At 52.9% G+C, this 19,127-nt stretch overlaps 1 protein-coding gene across 1 annotated transcript; it reads right to left on the bottom strand.

The window, feature by feature from the left end:
* Positions 1-613: 613 nt before the first annotated feature.
* On the bottom strand, positions 614-18,908 carry LOC119106100 (ankyrin repeat domain-containing protein 17-like). The gene is made up of 21 exons (XM_037229697.1): positions 18,740-18,908; positions 16,496-16,650; positions 16,052-16,102; positions 15,430-15,603; positions 14,095-14,243; positions 13,158-13,311; positions 12,527-12,603; positions 11,848-11,974; positions 11,449-11,589; positions 9,064-9,388; positions 7,948-8,147; positions 6,839-6,961; positions 6,087-6,153; positions 5,000-5,103; positions 3,965-4,080; positions 3,409-3,597; positions 2,890-3,049; positions 2,205-2,380; positions 1,728-1,860; positions 1,209-1,334; positions 614-658 (listed from the first exon to the last, which is right to left on the bottom strand). The coding sequence occupies exons 1-21, from the start codon at positions 18,906-18,908 to the stop codon at positions 614-616; spliced, it is 2,961 nt and encodes a 986-aa protein (XP_037085592.1).
* Between the last annotated feature and the right edge of the window lie 219 nt (positions 18,909-19,127).

The following is a 19,127-nucleotide window of genomic DNA, read 5'->3' on the forward strand; positions in this document are numbered from 1 at the left end:
CACGTGTGTGTATAAATAAACGACCGATGGAATCCGGACAAGTGAAGAATTGTCACAAGTGAGCTCGTTTCATCATATCTGATGCTTACTTTAATATTCTCACATGTGAAATGTTCCCCTTTATAGACCACTGAAACTTATCATCTGACGGTGGCCCTTTGCCCGATTTCTTGTGGCACAATTACACATCCACTGGCAAACGCAATGTTTATAAGGCATTTGTATTTATTAAGCAGTACCATATCATACATGAACACCACAAGCAGACCACTTCTGCGGCGAAGATGACAGGACGAGGGCTGCCAGACACAGCTGCAGAGAACACGGCTCTGACGTCACACTTCCCCCGGCGTCAGTGCCAGCTCGGTAACCTTGGCTAGCGCGCCGTCACACCATCTCACCCGGCGTCAGTGCTAGCCAGGTACACTTGGCCAGCGCGCCGACACATCATTTCACCCGGCGACATGTCGGTCACGTTGGCACATTAGTATGGGCAATATGAGTGAGAAGGTACACGCCAGTGCACCTTGTCTTTGGTGACCGGTTTCTTCCACTTCTCTCCGGCGACATCAGGAGTCAGCTCTTCGAGGAAGGATTCGCCCTTCCTGCCCGCTCAGTACCCCCGCTGCTTCATCTCGGCTCGGATGAAGTACAGGCACTGTGCGCGACGCTTAAACAGGGTCCCCAGAGGTAACAGGGGCCCGCGAAGGGCTATCGAGCGCTGCGGGCGAGAGAAGAGGGATCAGTGTCACGCCCCTGGTGGCAGGGCGACGAACTAAAACATCGCTTTCCTAGCCGCGGCATGACAGGCAACAAGACGGCGGTGGGCCTGGGCCGATCTGGACATGAGTCCCGACGAGATACCCCTTCGGCGATGACACACTGACCACAGTCAGCCCACTGCACAGCCTCAGTCGCGGCGAATTAACCAAAGGGGAAGAGAGATATCAGGTAACGTTGTGACCCAGTAACATATCACAGGAGGTCAGAAAGATCTTTTCAGAGGTCTCGATAATCGTTTTCCATCAGCAGCTTAACGTCTCTAGATGCTGCTCCAGATATTAACTTGCTATGTTACCATTCAACTGAAATCCGTAATAGGCATCTCCCCACGATTTCACCTCTTACAGCGCCAGTGTATTATAAAGCACATGGTTGCTTCACTCACGCCACGTCACCACCGCCCCGAGACCGCGTTACACCCTCACCTTCTTCGAGCGGGACCGGAGGCACTGCTTCAGCTCGGCAACAGACGGCAGCTGCGACACACACTCCAACAGCCAGCGCACCAGCTCCACGTTGCCGCCGCGGTACGCCGCCATGATGCACGACACCTGACGCCGCAAAGAGGGCAGGTTAGCCTGGACTGTCACAACGGAGACGCAGCAGGCTGATGTGCAGCCACAAGCGGCAAGGAAAAACGTCTGGGTGTGATCACACGCCACACGGCTCGATTGTGACACTCGGTCACAGAAAAGAAGAGTAGTGCCAACAGACTGGTGCTGCGCTGTTGTACATAAAATCTCAGCACGTAGAAGGTACAATGACGGCAGGTCGGCACAGATTCTTTGAATGTACACAGATCAATGCCGAGAACGGCCTAACAGGAGAACAGGAGCTACATGTGTTCCATTGGACTGGCACAGGCCCTGTCAACTCTTGAGCCCATCACGCACATCTATGCCTGCTGCAGTCGTTACGACATGTCCTGGCTGCCTGCCACCGACCTGTCTGGTGTCCTGCACGTCGACCGAGGCGCCGCACTTCTGCAGCAGCCGTGCTATGGTGCCGTGACCCGCGTCCAGCGCCCACCAGAGGGCAGTGCGGCCCGCCGTGTTGCGGGCTTCGATTGCCACCCCTCTGTAAACATCAACCAGGGTTTTGACGAAGCAGGCCACAATAGCTGCTCGGAGAGCAGTTCATTTAGCTTAGTTTTGAGCGGGACGAGTAACTCGTACGCACAGCAAAGCCAAGGGTGATGGCGTACTGGGGCTGCGAGCAATGCTCCTGATGTTTAAAATGCTGCGCGTTGCGAGAGAATGATGGCAGCTGTGCACTCAAACCAAAACAGAAGCACCACTGGCACCTGACCGCCAGAGCAGCACACAGCCACAGCCGAGCCACATCAAACCAGCACCACAACCCCAGCCCGACGCCCCAGGCCGCGCCATGGTAACCCCGCTCACGTGCCGACCGATCCCCACCTGGCGATGAGCAGCATGACGAGGGTGGTGTGGCCGCGCCAGGCGGCGAGCATGAGCGCCGTCTTGCCGCCGCCGCCCGGCACCGTGGCGTTGATATCTACGCCCCGCTCCAACAGCAGCCGCACCACCTTCGGGAAGCCTTGGTAGGCGGCCGCCATCAGCGGCGTCATCTCCGTCTGCGGACGTCACAGGTCAGACTGTGGACGAGGCTGGCCAGCGGTGGACACGGTATGTCACTGTTGATATGCCAGTTCACCCTGTGGACGTGGAAGTTCCGACCACAGCCGCATCTCGTTAGACTGTTGACTCGTGCGGCTAGGCTGTATAGATCAACAATAGTGCAGACCGCATCCACGCCATCATGCAACATGATGTCCAACGGACAACATATCGATCCAGCCTGCAGAAATTTCGGGTCATATTGCAAACATGTTATGTAATTGTCAGATCAGACTAAAGCCAGGTCATGCCATCGTCGGGTCAGACTGCAGACAGGTCATGCCATTGTCGGATCAGACTGCAAACCGCAAACGTGCCAGTGCAAGGCGTGGTTTCGGAACATGTGCCTGCGGTTCTGACGGCTTCTTGGCAGACGCGCCATCAATACGACAGCATCTTTTTTGGCCTAAAGAACAGCTGACAACTCACTTTATCGCACAGGCCGGCTAGAGCGTCCGTTTCTCACCTGACAAGTTCCAAACATGGCGACGTGTTCGGGGTTGGCCCCATGCTGGAGCAGAAGACCAACCACCTCGTCGTGGCCCTTGAAGCAAGCTAAGGTCAAGGCCGTCTGCTTGTTGCCCTTGACCTTGGCCGAGACGTCACAGCCTTTCATCAGCAGATATCTGTTGGCGGCAGCAGATTAATTACATTTCTAGCATCTTAAGATTTTTCTCTGGTTCTTGGTTGTCTCAGTGGTCTAATGGTCCGTTTAAAATTCCATATCTGGTTCATGCACGTATTGGTCACCAAATGCTTGGAAAACGGCTTGCTTGGCTCCAAACTGTTCCTCGAACGTTAACCCACAAAGACAGCAAGTGCGTGCAAGGGATGAACGATACCGAAACGATGTGTGCCGTAAATAGTACCAAAAACAGTATATATAGTACTAGGCATGGCATATTTTGTACTAAGACGACGCAATTAGCTGTCCTGGCGACGCGGGCCAGGCAAGGCCGAAGCCCGGGGCCGACTGATGGATCACCTGACGACATCCAGGTGTCCGTGGCTGGCCGCCAGTATCAGTGGCGTGACGTTGGAGCGGGAGGACCGCCTGCTGTTGATGTCGACCGCCTCCCTCAGCAGCAGTCGGACGATCTGTACACTGCCGCTGGCCGCCGCCAGCATCAGCGGCGTGTTGTCGTGGCCGTTGCGGTGCTCCACACGGGCGCCCCTGACACAGGTGCGTCGGTGAGGGGGGCCCGGGAGAGGTGGCACCAGCGACAGGCGGAGAATCACGTCAAGGGGAAAACTGAGGATCCGTTTCGGTCAGTCATCGGCGCGGTGCCGACCAACGGAGTCAGTTCTGATGTTGCCGCATGATCGGTGCCGAGCAAGCATTACACACCTTTGCCGAATGGATGCAAGTATATCAAACCTTGGCAAATGCAAATGCACATACATCCACCTACGCAAACGGCGGCTGCAACATCGACCAGGCCGCATATGCACGGGCACACGAGTGGCATGCACGAACACACCCACCTCTGCCACAGTCACCAACGCACGCATGCACGCATACACTGGGGTCAGAACCTTACCTTTGGATGAGGATGTGGGCGATTTGGTGATGAGCGCCCATGCAGGCCACCGTAAGCGGCGTTTCAAGCGAGCCGCTGGCCTGGTGTCTGTGGTTGGCGCCCTTGTGCAGCAGCAGCTGTACGACCTCGGTGTGGCCGGCGCGGCAGGCCAGCATGAGCGGCGTGAAGCCCGCCGTGTCAGTGTGCTCTGGGTGCAGAGAGGTCTGTCAGAGCCGGGGTAGTAACCGCTGTCGGTGTGCTCTGGGCGCGAAAAGGGCCTGTCAGAGCCGGGAAAATAACGGCTGTTGGTGTGCTCTGAGCACAGAGAGGCCTGTCAGAGCCGGGATAGTAACGGCTGTCGCTGTGCTCTGGGTGCAGAAAGGCCTGTCAGAGCCGGGATAGTAACGGCTGTCGGTGTGCTCTGGGTGCAGAAAGGCCTGTCAGAGCCGGGATAGCGACAGCCGGCGGTGGATTACGCATCACTTCGTGTGACAAGTCTCGACGCACATGTCTGACATGAGACGGTCGCCGTAAGCCAATCACTGAGTGGTGGGTGTGGTTTGCGGTTCAACTACATTGTCTCTCAGCTGCGCGCCTTCGACGAACTTTGTCCTCATCTCCCACACGCGCATACAAACACAGACGCGGACGCCCTCAGCGGTTACGGAAAATACACGTACCCAATAAATAAGTCGATTTGCACCTAATGGGAAGCTCGTATCTGTTTATCGCAAATTATGCGGTGTTATATCGATGTCTTTGTCTGTGACCTGGCACACCACGCATAAGCTCCGATGTCTGTTACATCTGGTGAGCGGCACCCTTACCTAAAGCTGAGCCTTTGTCTTTATAACCCAGGAAACACCCATCGGTAAATATTAACCCAGAAATGAGATGGCTGTGTTTCTGACAGGGAACGCTTGAAAGCGCAAAGTTAAAATTCGAGCAGCCATGCGAAACTCCTTACCATAAAGTAAAACAAACACGATTACGGTATCGAAATAAGTTCGCCCCAGACTAACCGATCGAAGCATCGTTATCCAGGAGGAGACGGACCACCTCGACGTTTCCCAGGGAGCAGGCCATGCCCAGTGGCGACTGCTGGTCGCTGAACGACACCCGATTCACCAGAAATTCCGGCAAAAACCGCCTTCCTCTTGCTGCGAACACGAACAAATGTTAGTTCACTGTCCAGCCACCAGGGTCGACACCGTCGGCCAGAAAACACAATATGTGAAGCACGGTTTGGTTCACCAATCAGTTTTACGTGGCAGCATCGTTAACACACCACCTCACCGGAACGAGGAGCAGCATTGATGCTTACGGAAGCACGTCACGGTCATATGGAAGCACGTCGCGGTCACATGGAAGCACGTCACGGTCATGTGGAAGCACGTCACGTTCATATGGAAGCACGTCACGGTCACATGGAAGCACGTCACGGTCACATGGAAGCACGTCACGGTCACATGGAAGCACGTCACGGTCATATGGAAGCACGTCACGGTCATATGGAAGCACGTCACGGTCATGTGGAAGCACGTCACGTTCATATGGAAGCACGTCACGGTCACATGGAAGCACGTCACGGTCACATGGAAGCACGTCACGAGCGAAGAGTGGTGAGATTGTGCAGGACGAATAGCGGCAACGGTTCGCCCAGAAAAACAGCACCAATGACGACCAGCTCTGACTCGTAATGCCACCTCTGGTCGCATACCCCGATAGCACCTGAATCATTTGGTTCAGAATCCATTTCAATTACAAGGGCTGCGATTCGCACGGATTCGATCCAGATCCAGTCCAGACAACACCATTTCCGGACACACAGACAGGTGTGAAGCGAGGTGCGCTCATGAGACATTATATATACATATATATATATATATATATATATATATATATATATATATATATGTATATATATATATATGCATATGTTGCACGTATATGTACTTTTTTGTAAAAATAATGCCGAGGTTCTCTTTACAGCAGCTGGTTTCCGGGCCCCGCGGAACTCATGCAAGTCTCCTGCGCCAGCTCCTGTTCCTACTCCGACACAAAGCTCCTGCTCCTGCGGCTGACCAGAGAGGAACCTAGGCTTGCCAGTCAGCTGTGGACCGCAGTACCAACTAAACCGCACCTTCTATCTGCTGGGGCGATATGGGGACTTCCTCGTTCTGGTGGATGACCTTGAAGTCTTCCGTGATCTGGCGGGCAGAGGAGGTTCGGACCATGAACGCTCGTGAACAGGACGCCTTGGACACAACTCCGTTATCGTTCTAGTCGACCGCCGTCCGTCAAAATACAAAGAGGCCTCGGGTATGGCAATGTTGGAAGCAAGGCGCTGGAAGCTTATTACACCACAGATATTCCATTCAGACATTAAACGATATCCATTGCTTAATGCATGACCTCGGCGAAGTTTAAGTTTTATTTTCCCTGACGACCATTGTGATATTTGGTGTGTGAAGGCCAACTCCCACCAGCTGTCTTGGGCGCGGCTACATGAGTGGCTCTGCTTAGGGGGCGACCGTATGCTTACCGCGTGGTCGATGGCCAAAGATGATAAAAAATAAGAAAAGAATCGCCGCTTCGGAGAAATAATCTACATGACGTCACGGAAAATATTAACCATTCGTGCCTCTACAGATGACCAAAGTGGACCAATCGAAGCTTTGCATTGATACACTGGGGACTCTATGCGGTCGGCTTTAATAAAACAACCAAAAAATATGCAGTTACTTTTTGTGACGCGGCCGCGCGCTTTGTCATGTCCGGATAGTCCACGGTTTAGTCAGGCGTAAAAAGTGCAAAAGCAATAGTCAAGATAGTCAACAGTCAAAAATAGTCAACAATAGTCATGCGGTCGAGCACCGACCGTCGAAGACACACCTCTTGTTCGCTCTCCCGCAGCCGCTGTTGAAGTTGTTGGTGGACTTGCTGCAACCTGTCCCTCTCCAGCATGAAGGCCTCCCTCTCGGCGGGCGTCACTGTCTCCTGCTGCCTCAGCGTGGTCTGCTCGGCAGCGAGGTCAAGATCAGCACGACGATGAGACACCTCGGAGGCCGAAAGGGTGGTGCTCTGGGTCATGTGAGGTCACGGTCGCGTGGCACAGACAAAAGACGATGCTGTCGGAAACCCGCAGCAGCAAACAGCAGCGGCATACACATGCAAGTACAAGTTTCACACGTTCTTCCTGCAAAATGCTTGGCTGCCATATAGGCCTCAAGGAGCTCCATGGGTTTTATTTGTGATAGCACAGCAGCTTTGTGCGTTTTTTTTTTGCGTAGAAAATTGAGGAACACACATCAAAGGACGTATTAAACCGATCACAGCCGGGGCGGTGTGCTCCAATCAGCAATGTCCAGCCATCCTATAACCTCACCCCTCCCCTTCCCACCAACACCCTCCTCCTCAGACTTCACCTACACACCGTCACACTGGCGCATATTGCTCTGTGATTTGTTGTTCGACCACAGGCCAATCGCTACAGGGTTGAAATACTCCAGGGATGTTCATCGGCACACAGGCGCGAACTGCATTTCATCTGATCAGTGACAGTGAAACCCATCGGGGGGGGGGGGGCGAATTGGAGGGAGGAAGGGTGCAAAGTCAGTGCCTTTGCCATCGTTACACGTGAAACGCCGCATGATAATGCTAGATTGTCCAAAGTCGAAAAGGGGGTAGGTGGCTCTCCTAAGCGCTGTGCCTTTCCTATCCGTGCGAGATGACCTCCAGCCAGTCACCACCCCTGTGATAGGTCCACCTGCCAGTTGTGTCTTACAATGGTCTCGTTTCCTCTCTTCCAAATGCTCCTGCAGCCATGTCCCTGCACATTTCATCGATCCCTCTACATCAGCCCGTTTAACAATCAACACCTGTCCCCACCTCACTCACCCATACCCCCTACCCCACTCCGCATGACACGGGCCGACCCTGAACCCTCCCGCGTCCCCCAGTGGAGCGTATGGAATGAGGGGAAGGGTGACCCGATGACTGACCTTCAGACGAGACAGGGCGGCGTCGTCCCGCAGGTACTGGACGATGCTCTCCCGGATGTCCAGCCTCTGCTGCCTGAGGAACTCAGCCCTGCGGGTGAGCTGGGCGCCGGTCACCGGGCCGCTCAGAGGCTGAGCCGCTGCCTCTGGGCCAGAGGACTCAGAAGGCGCTTCCTCTGAGCCGGAGGCTTTGGAATCCTCGGCTGGAGACGCGGCGACGGCGTCGTGTGCTCGCGCACATGCAGCGCCGCCCTGTGGAAGAAACGGAAACTGTAACAGAAGCACCTGGCCGTTTACGTACATCTGTATTGTTTTATGGATTAAATTTATCCACGCTTAGCAAGGGGTGGAATACCATGGCATCCCAGCAAATAACACGAGCGATAAAAAGAAGCGCAGCAGCAATAAAGGCAGGGAACTGCAGTGTACGAACTGTGCAGCAATTAACTCAAGAACTAATTAATAAAAGCACAGCAATTGACGTCGTTAGAGAAAGTCAACGTTGTGTACGATTTTCTAAAAGTCGGCAGTTCACTGATTATAGCCGATCTGGTGGTCAGAGTGATTATGCAATGCAAGTCATGACATTTTGACTGTGAAATTAACATGAATGCACTTTGGTGCGCAGTAACTTGTCAGGAGTGACCTACCGTTTGGTCGTTGGAGGACGCAGACTGCATACCGCTGTCTGCAAAACGGAATAACTTGCATTAATATATAGTTTCCGGCATTCCACTGTTACATGGACAAGGTTAAACGTGATGAGGAAGTGACTTAAGTAACTGAGCTTGACTAGGACAGGTTTTAGCTGCGAGTCTGGCCTTCCGCAGTACTAATTAGCGGGGAGAGTGAGTGCGAGTCAAGTGATACCTTGATCACGAACCGCACCGTTGTTCGGAGATTCATCTAGCTTTCACATAATACCCAAACACGTCATGCACTGATGACATTGGGGAGGCTAAGTGAACACGCTCCCAACGCTCCGTCCTCAGTCCATCTGGCTGGACCACGAGAGTCGGCCAGTCAGGGGAACGGCCACCGGAGCTTCAGCTGATGCACAGAGCCGCCTCGCATGCGATCAGCTTGCTTGATTCCCATGACGGAGAGACAGACACCCACCTGCGTCATCACCATCATCGTCTTCATCATCATCGTCAGAGGCATTGTCGTCCGTGTCATCGGAGCACTCTGTTGAGCTGTCGCTCGAGTATGACGTTTCATCCTGGCTGAGAACGTCTTCCCCCTCGATGAAGCAGTTTTCGTCCTGCCTGAATACATTGTTCTCTCGCGTCTGGAGTTCTCTGTCCTGCCAGAACAAATCCGCGTCCTGTGTCTGCTGAGCTTCGCCCTGCCTGTGGCCTTTTCTGTCCTGGCTGTCATACCTCCCACCTTGGGGATCGCCTTCTTCATCTGAGTCCATCTCTATATCGATCAGGGAGGCCAGCTGCCGGTAGAAAAAAACGAACGTAGAGGCTCAGTTTCACACCCAGGGGGAGGGGGATCTTAAAGTCATAGCTAACCGGAACCGGACGGGCACGAGTCCCGCAGACAGTAAAAGCCAGCGGCATGGCATGCATATTATAAGTAGAGCCTCACGCGGTATCGACTGCTTGGCGGGGTACAGCAACAGACGCTCCGCTAACAGATAGTTTACGCATCCAAACTATTTTTATTTGTGCTTTGTACCACCGCCTCTTTGGTTTCTACTATTTGTCCACATCAGGCTCAACCAAGCATCAGGTTCTTAAATGAGCTGCAATCGTACGCTTCATGTCCCGGCAACAGTTTCCGGTACACAATCACTCAACAGATTCTGTCCCGGCGACAGTTTCCGGTACACCATCACTCAACAGATTCTGTCCACACGGTTCCTTATGATCTCCATGTATTCATCCGGTCTTGGAATCGGATTTGCAAAGTAGATATTTTTGTTGCACTTACTAATTTCAAAAAATGATACAGCTTCATTGCCTTTTATCGTATGTTTAAACAGGTCAAGCCTGAAGAAAAGTAACCCAAAATTGGGGGTGGAGAACGGCCGTGACAGAGAGACAAAAAGCTCGCGCATGCCGAAGGTCATGCTGTCACCCTGTTGGGGTTAGAGATGTCCAATAAGCACAATCCACTCGGAAACAATACCAAACGTAAAAACCTAGCCCTTGTCGACCACTGCTTCTTAATGTGAAATGATCCAGTCATCGCCCACGCAACAGAATGGGAGCATTCGCGGTCAGGAGCGGTGGATACGCATGAGACAGCTGACTGTACCATGATGTCACGGATGACGCGGCCTCACCTCTTCATCAGAGAGCGGAGGAATGTTCGGGAACCGCAGGAGAAGACGAACCACTTCCACATGCTCCCTCAAAACCGCCTCCACCAGGGCTGATGAATCACCCTAGGGATTAGAAAGAAAGGTGCCGGTCAGAAATCGTCATGCGCTTCTAGGCGCCCGACTTTGAAGCAATGGTCATTTCCACGCTGGTGTAGAGTGCATGCGATTCAGCAGCGCCTCTCGAGCAGAACAGCGTTACGGCGTGACGCAGGGCCGGCCCGCCCACCGGACACGCTGAAGACACCGCTCTCCTCGTGCTGATACGAGCCGCTGACGGCAGGGGTGATACCCAGCCCGGCCAGATGGCCCGTCAGGACCGATCGGATGGTAGCCGCTCGCACACTGGTGTCCAACAGATCTGGGCTGACGATCATTGCCACCCTTTGACCCGTCATCAGCGTTGCAACCACCCTCTGACAGGTCTTCACATCCTGAACCGTCTGAACCGTCCCCCCCCTACCCCACCCCCACCCCCATTACAAGACTGATTAGTCCCATGGGTTACAAGTCCCATATTAGGTGATTATAAAACTGTTAGGTCGGGTAAGCCCATGGGTATTCGAATGGAATATGGAACGGATTGAGTTTGGTAAGTATGATGTGGAAATTACGATTTAAGACGCAAGGCGTTTACGAAATGGTGTGTAGATAGTTCAGGAAACACTGAAAAGGGTTATTTGCCGCTTCTTTGAGTGATAAAAGCTTCACTTATACTACTTTTGCAATTAGCAACGCAAACAAGTGGGACTAGGCGCAAACTTTGCTGAAAAGTTTCCATGATTCAGAACAGAAGTGCTTGGCAATGCAAACGTTTGGATAACGGGTGTAGACTACTCCTTGCAAATATGTAGTGGGTGGGTATGTACACGCCTCCATGAGTAGCGAGTGGAATGGACAAAGTAAATCTTACCCCTGCAAGACCCTCGTACCCACTGTCCATCAAACCCCGCCTCTAGTACCGTGCCCCCTCCCCTGAAAGCAGCCCCCTCTCCTCTCCGGGCCGCGTCCGCTGAGCGCTGTACAATCCAGCGTCGCCAGCCAGGCCAGCTCGCGCCCTTGCCGGAACGTCAGGCCCGGCCACGGCGGCCACCTGCCTTGAGCCGGTGCGTGGGGTCGGCTCCGCGCAGCAGCAGCAGGCGGACAGTGTGGTGCCAGCCGCCGCGGCAGGCCAGGCTCAGGGCCGTAGCTGTGTTGTCGGGCGAGGGCCGGTTCACGTTCGCGCCATAGCCCAACAGCAACAGCACGACACCGCTGTAGCCTCCAGCAGCCGCCTCCATCAGCGCTGAGCGGTTGCAGTGGTTCAGCGCCTCCTGCAGGCCGGCGGAGGTAATCGTGAGGACGTCACGTGACGATCTGAAAACACTGGGCTGGCTGAGAACATGAGAACGACTGGTAGCGAGACTCGATGTGAGCTTATGTACTGGAGAATGATAAGTGGCTGTGTAAGTGCAGGGCTCCTCATGACTTCGATGTGCATCACGTCAAAATAAGTCGGGACAGAGAACGCTGCAGAACGTCGGGAGAGAACGCTGGCCACGTCTGGACGCTCGGTAGTGCGGATCGCTCACCACATCAGCGCCGTGCTCCAGCAGGATGCGCCCCACCGCCGTCTGGCCGTGCCGGGCTGCCTTGATCAGTGCCGTGTCTCCGTCACTGTTCTGATGCTGCACCGGAACGCCCAGCCGCAGCAGCCAACTGCGAAAAGCGCAGCCGTCGGATAAGCCTCCAGAACCAGCGGCCAGATGTCACAGGCATGGCGCTCGACCGGTCAGTGTTGGTAACCGCGGGATCGAGTCCCATCACGGGCGGTGTTTCTCCAGCCATGGAGGAAAGGCTGATACGGCCAGCTCCGCTGCACAGGGAGATTGGCACGATGAGAAAGCTCATTGCTGGCATGCTAACAGACGTGCTAAATAATAAGAATACTCCAGAAGCGTCGGCAGGCAGAGACAAGTTTTAAACAGGTACTGCAAGGAACCCGAAGGTTTCGTTCCAGCGCCTTACTAATTTTTTTCGCAAGTTCCGTGCAAACTTTTGACTCGCACGTTTTTCATCATCTGAAAACTGAAACTGAAACTTGAATGGTCTTTATGAAACAATCGGAGGTTTCATGGCGACATTTCGGCCTTCTTGGCAATCTCTAGTTGCCAGTGTAAGCAACTTGCAATATCGGCGACGTGAGCAAAGCAGAACACGCCTGGCCCAAGTCCACGGCACTGGCAGGCTGCATTAGGCAATCAGACTTACTCGACGATCTCGTCCTTGCCGACACACGCGGCCTCAAACAGCGGTGAGACAGCGCAGTTGTTGATCTCGGCTCCGTCCTGTGAGAGTGACCCAGACACGAGTGTCAGCTGTGACGGGCACTGTGACGGGAAGCGCTGGAGGCGGTGGGCGGTGCCGAGTATTCCCGGGGATGCAGAGTGTTTTACTGGGCTCCTTGCAACAGTCTGTGTCGATGGCCGACGATGATATCAGACCGGCAGTTAAAATAAGGTCAGAGCTGATAATCACGGGTGCGCCAGAGATAGTGTAACGTCGCAAACTGCATTGGTGGAGGTTAGTGCATGCCAGCAGAGGAAGCGCGCCACAACACATCCAAAATAATCCTTAGAAGTTATTTCCAGATGCTCTCCCCTCAATCACTCGCGGCTAATTTTGTATTAAACTGGATGTTAGAAAGCGCTCGTATGTTTGTCGCGTCCGAGCTAGCCCAACTGTAAGAGACACATGGTGTAAACAACAACTAATTATTAATAAGTGGCCATCCTCCCTTTAAGAGCATGCACGCATGACACAGATGCGTGGCAGTACACTTCAGATGAGGATTCGCCTGGGAACAACGTGTTCAAAAAGTGAATGCCGTATGCTGGGGTACCCCTGAGATCGTGACCTTGACCAGGATGCGGGCCGTCTCCAGGTGTCCATTGGCGCACGCCAACGACAGTGCCGAGCTCTTGCCGTCCTCTGTGATGAAGTTGACATGAGCGCCATACGAGAGCAGAAGGGCCACCAGTTCAGTGAGCCCTTTTCTGGAGCAGGAAAGGGGCACATTGTCAGCGTCTGGAGACTTGGACATGGAGAGACCTTCACGTCACCTTCACGTTAGGATAATCAGACTAGTTTACTTTATACGCATTGTGTCACCATCAGCGTGAGTCAGCATCGTTTGATACGTAATCGTGAGCTTTTCATGCAATATCATGTCTTTTCTCCTTTTCAAATGTGAAACTTTCCCTTTAAATGCCGTCCGATCCGACCAAATATACACCCTGCCAAAGATGTGAGCAGAGCTGTAGAACACCTCATACACAGGACTATGACCCTTTTTATTTTTATCTGCACTTTTTCGCACAGCGTGTGGAATCGGTACAAGGCGCTGTCCACCACCGATGCGCCCCAGAGAGCGGTGAGATCATTGAGGCCGGCAAGAGTCAAAATCGGAGCCGCCACAGGTCACGCGCGGGAAGAGAGGAATAGAAGCACTACTAGCTAAAACATTTACACAATACAACACAAACATATCTTATTCATGCCGCTGCTTGCTTTTTTCAGAAACTACGGACCCATCCAGACCACTAAGTGTACATACATTTCAGGCTTGGTCTTACGAATATATGGGATTGTTGAACGAATCACTCTCCATCGGGTCTAAAGCCTGCCGACTTAAACCTACAGCTCCCTTACCACACGATCGTTCTTCCCAATGCATACTTGAAACACGTTAGCAATGCTTTGAAATTTGGAGAATCGTGACCTCTTAGAACAGTTTAATCCAATACCGCGTCGATTTTTCCCTACGGGAAGCCACTGACCTGGCCACCTCCACTAAGGCGGTGTGTCCTGCTTGGTTAACAATTTCTGTGTCGGCGCCTTGACCGAGCAGAAGCCGGACCACCTCCAGATGGCCATGTTGCGCTGCCAACAGCAGCGGCGAGATCGGACTGCCCGGCGGCTCTGTCGGCTGCGATCAGGAGTCAGGGTCAGTTCAAAGATCAGGTCAGGACCACGGTTACGTGTGACATCGAGGACATCCTCTGCCCTACAGGTCAGGCTAGGGTCACGGTCACGGGGATTGGGGGTGAGAGGTCAGGTCATACGTCGGGGGTCACTGGTCGGAGGTCGAGTCCCGTGCCAGGGTCATCCTCTACCCTACGGGTTAGACTAGGGCCAAGAGCTCAGGGTCAGTAGTAAGAGATCAGATCACAGGTCGGAGGCCATTGGTCCAAGGGGTCGGGTCCAGTCATGAGGGTTAGGTGCAGATGATCACGTGTGAGCGGACGGCGATTAAATACCAGGTACCGAAAGACAGAATCCCGTTTCACCGAATAGCCAAGAATGTGCATGGTGAATAACACTACTCTTAAGTAGAAAGTACCATCGGCAACCATCATTTTTCCATGCATCGCCACATTTGTAATAAACTACTGAAACTGATGTTAATGATGTTAAGTGCCGTCCAATATAACTTTTGCCACACATTTCAGTTCTAACCGAAGGGTGGAAATGTGATGATTAAGATGATTTGGGCCTTAGGGTACGTCGTCTGCCGTGGTTACGTGGTGCTCATAACTTACATCTTATTTAACAGATGATTATGAACAGTAAGGAGGCAATGTTAAGTTAGGTATATTACAGGACATTGAACGTCTTCAAGAAAATGGCAAATATTGCCGTCCTTAATCCTTTCGAGTCATCTATCAAGATGTCATAGGGCGTCTGGCGCACGGATCCTGGTCCCAAATGGGGCATGCGTTCCAACGTGAGGTGGGCACCATCCATCAAGACCTGCCGTACGGTGCGCCGCTCCCCCTCCCCCCCCCCCCCCCCCCCCACCCCGCCCAAAGAGGACATGGCGGTCGGTCTCCCCACATAGCAGGTGTCGCTGAGTAACTCGGCGGCGGCACCATAGCATTCATAGTACCAGACTTAGACCACATATTAGACGATGTAAGTTCATAAACTGAAGAGAGAGCCTGGAGAGTCAAACTATCTTAAAACCCACGGATATTGAGACTTTGTGGGCTAAGTTCAGCCCAACTCGTAGTTGCCATATCAGCTGCATACGTTGGCAATCATCGGCGCATCCCCGCCACCCGCGGACCCACCGTCTTCGGTGATGGGCCTGCCCAGCAGTGTGTGGTCCGCACCTGAGCACCGCTGCTGATGAGCAGCCGCACCACCTCCGGGTGGCAACCATCGCAGGCCACCATCAGCGGTGTGTACTTCTGGAGGTTCTGGTGCTCCACGTGCGCGCCCGCCATCAGCAGGAGGCGCACTATCTCTGCGCTGCCCCGCTCACAGGCTGCCGTTAGTGCCGAGTTCTGCGGGGAGGAGGACGGTGTAACCAGTCTGTGAAACCTTTCGGACTGTTCCGGAGTGGCCTGTTGGAAAGTCACTTGTATATTCGGGCGTGGCAGCACTATGCTCTTTATCAAACAATTTAGCTCTCAAGACGAAAACGGATTGAAAGGATGATAAGTCTCGGCGATCTACGCCGTAACAATTAAGCCTAATGACAATTTATCTAATGCCGTAGCAATCCAGGAGATGAACACCATCCCCGCTAACACTAGTTATGCCATAAGCTCGACGGCGCATGGGATTTCGACAATTTGCATGCCAAGCACAAAATCTTACAAACCTCGAAAATCTACAGCTCAGACAGACTATCTGTTTTGTTTCAAGCCGAGATCAAAGTCATGTCACCAACGATACGGAGCTGTGTCCATCTGCTTCATCGCATCTTACTCCATGTCACAAAAGACGTACCTGTTTCCAACGGGAGGTAGCGTTCACTTGAGCGCCGTGCTCCAGCAAATGCTGAAACAAGAACACAATTGCGGTCAGTCTGCAAGCCAGTACGTGCAAATACACAAGCCCGAGGCCTGACTGGGCGAACGGTACCGGCCGCTGTAACTACAGCATTCTCGGCTGTGCGACGCAAGGGAGGCTCGGGAGGCAAGGGAGTCGAATGCCTTGCTCTGAAACAGGGTGGAAAATAAATGTCGGCAACAACACACCCCATTCATAAAAACTTGAGTGCCTCACAACACAACCTGGGAACTCTGCTGCCGGGACGGGGGCCTGACGTGGGGGCAGGAGGCCTGACGTGACAGCGGGCTGCTGCCAGCTGGGACGGGGGTCTGATGTGACAGAAGGCTGCCCCTGTTGCCGGCTGTTCACGGACAGACCGGAGGCCGAGGGTGTCCGTACCTGGACGATCTCCGTGTGCCCGAGAGTTGCAGCCGTAATCAGTGCTGTCTCGCAGCCGGGGCCGCATTCGTCTTCCAAACGGGCACCAGCCTCGACCAGGGTCCGGACCACGTGCACGTGGCCTCCCATGATGGCGTACGTCAGGGCCTGGTACACTGCGGCCAGAGCACATGAGCCGGTCAAGCTGGGTAAGACGCCAGCAAAAAGTACAGCTAAGGTGTATGCAAAGATTTAAAAGCTTTAAATGAGCATAAATACTCTTTCAGAAGTGTAGCACGCCTGCTCCATGGACAAAAATACATATTTTGGGCGATGCGTAACTAAACAAGGTTAGAAGGCTCATCCTAACTCAAGCACGTCACGAATCAAGAAAGTGTAGGATGTTGCCAAAGCTTCATGCATACCGATTCCGGCGGACGTGCATAGATTAACACACAACAGTCAGACAAAACTGTTAACGAACACACAAAATTGTTTGCCGAGGTATCCAGCCAGTGGCGTTTCATGTCCATGGCTGTTACTGGGAGCCAGTTTTGGCGGCAGCGCGTTATGCTGGGGGACCGTCTGCCAGCGGACGCGCTGTTGCCCACCTCGGTTTGAGACTTTGGTTCGTGGAGACCTCCCTCCTGTCTAGTGTGCCGCTCGCGCGAAGAGGCTTGTGTAAAAACTTACAAGCGAGCAGGTCCGGTCACCCCGCGCACAAAATGCCTTATGAGCCAACGTAAAAGTGTGATACATTCTCATGTTCAAAGACAGTAAAGTTCCCAATCAATCTTGGCGTTGGTCAATCATGATGTTCAATATTTTAAGGCTGTAGATTACTTAAGTAATAATAATGGTGGGGTAATGTTTCACCGACTGTGAGGGTTATTTGGGGAGGGCATGCCTTTACTAGGTTGCATATGGGATGCGGCAGTTGCAGAAAACTGAAGTCAGGACCGACACGTCCAGAGCCGAGCGTCCTAACCATTATACCACATACCTAACCTCCACAGATTACTTTGCCAAATTGTAAATCATGTCTTGACTTCTGGAAACTGTTGGGCGTCCATTGAACAAAACTGGGCGTCCATTGAACAAAATACTATGTAATAAAGAATCGAGAGGATCAAAACTTGCACATAGAAGAAAGAAGGTGCCATATTAATTCTAAAGTCGAATTCAAGGGGAAAGGCATTAGGCTCACCTCTTCATGTGTATTAATATCATGCTCGCGCATTCGGATGAATATCAGCAATGCAATAATCGGAGTAGACCCGTCGCATGAAGAGATTGTGAACATGCGCTCTTGTTGTAAGCCATCCTAGGAATTCAGGGCGCCCGCGGTACGACAACTTTCTGTGAAAACAACGTCATCTATTCTACCGATTACAAAATTCTGCATTTGCCCTGACAGATTCTAATATATGATACACCTGACAAAAGCAGATTGTGATGGCGTACTGTGATGACATACATATGGTAGCTTCAGGATATTCAACCAGGTGTGTCACTTTTTGTAAAATGTCCGGGGGGGCGAACCGAAGACCTGACAACCTACCCTCCCTCCCCCATTTTTGCCTCACCGGATTTAGCCCACTTTGTTTTGATTAAACGCAGTATATGCTTTTAACCTTTGCATAATTTAAAGATGTCTTTAATTTAAGCAGTCCAGTAATCAAGTAGGGCTGGATCCAGGGAGCAGGCACTGGATGCGCGCGTTTCTTCTGATCGCCACATGAAGGCGCCCCTTTAAGCGTCGATGGCGCTTTTCTATGGCGGTCATAGGAGGCGGCACGCCTTTCGGTTGTGGGGGACGGGGATGGGGTTGGCCATGAAGGACCAATGTCATCCCTGTATTCCGGAGCTTTATATTTTAACCTGGTAAACCATTGAATGTCTCATGGTGCCAGGCATGTGAAGTTTACCGCATTGTCTATCCGCTCAGCTGTCACGATTCTTATCTTGCGGTGAGAGTAGCCATGATTTTTCTTTATGAGAGTGGCTCGAGATGCCACTACGCGAAAGATCAAAGCAGATAGCCTTCGAGTTATGATCATCTTTTACCCACGGTTTTTGTAGCATTCCAGCCCCCCCAAAAAAATGCGCGGCCAACTCAACATTGGTGGGGGGGGGGGGGGGCAGAGCCATCACAAAAGAATACAAATCGACACCCGTAGAGACAACAATCCAAAACTAGTCACACATCACAAGCATGCCAACACCCACGACGTTTCCTTGTAGCGCAACACCCGTGCGACTGACCTGTGTGCTCGTTTCCCGCGTGGAAGAGGGCCTCCACATTGACGTCGATACCCTCCTGCAGCAGTTGGACAACTTCGAAGTGCCAGCCGTGGAGGGCGGCGCCCATCAGCTCGCTGTTCATCATCTCCGCCGTCCTCCTCACGATCTCCGGCGCGTCCGTATCCGACATCGTGCGCACGCTTGGCCGCCCCTCCGGACCGCAAGAGGTCTGTTGAGGGGAAAGGAAATCCAGTTAAACGGCTGGGTAGCAAAGCGCCGGATTGCCGGTGGCTGTGTAAGGGCACGCAACGACGGAGTTGGTTCAAATATCACACAATTGTTCAATAAGTAGAGGCTGTCCAAAACCAGCAGTTGGCACTTTTCGCCGTTTTTCAACATCACAACCCGG

The sequence above is a fragment of the Pollicipes pollicipes genome, unplaced genomic scaffold (assembly GCF_011947565.3).
Source record: "Pollicipes pollicipes isolate AB1234 unplaced genomic scaffold, Ppol_2.1 Scaffold_6138;HRSCAF=7277_pilon_pilon_pilon, whole genome shotgun sequence".
NCBI lineage: Eukaryota > Metazoa > Arthropoda > Thecostraca > Pollicipedomorpha > Pollicipedidae > Pollicipes > Pollicipes pollicipes.

Excerpts from the sequence above, each read along its gene's own strand:
- LOC119106100 (XM_037229697.1), bottom strand. The coding sequence starts at position 18,908 with ATGTCGGATACGGACGCGCCGGAGATCGTGAGGAGGACGGCGGAGATG. Across the intron at positions 9,389-11,448 it reads CAGCTACGGCCCTGAGCCTG|CTGGCCTCCCTGATCGATAT; the intron begins GCCTGCCGCGGC and ends TTCTACCGGCAG. Across the intron at positions 2,381-2,889 it reads CCATGTTTGGAACTTGTCAG|ACGGAGATGACGCCGCTGAT; the intron begins GTGAGAAACGGA and ends TGACGTCCGCAG.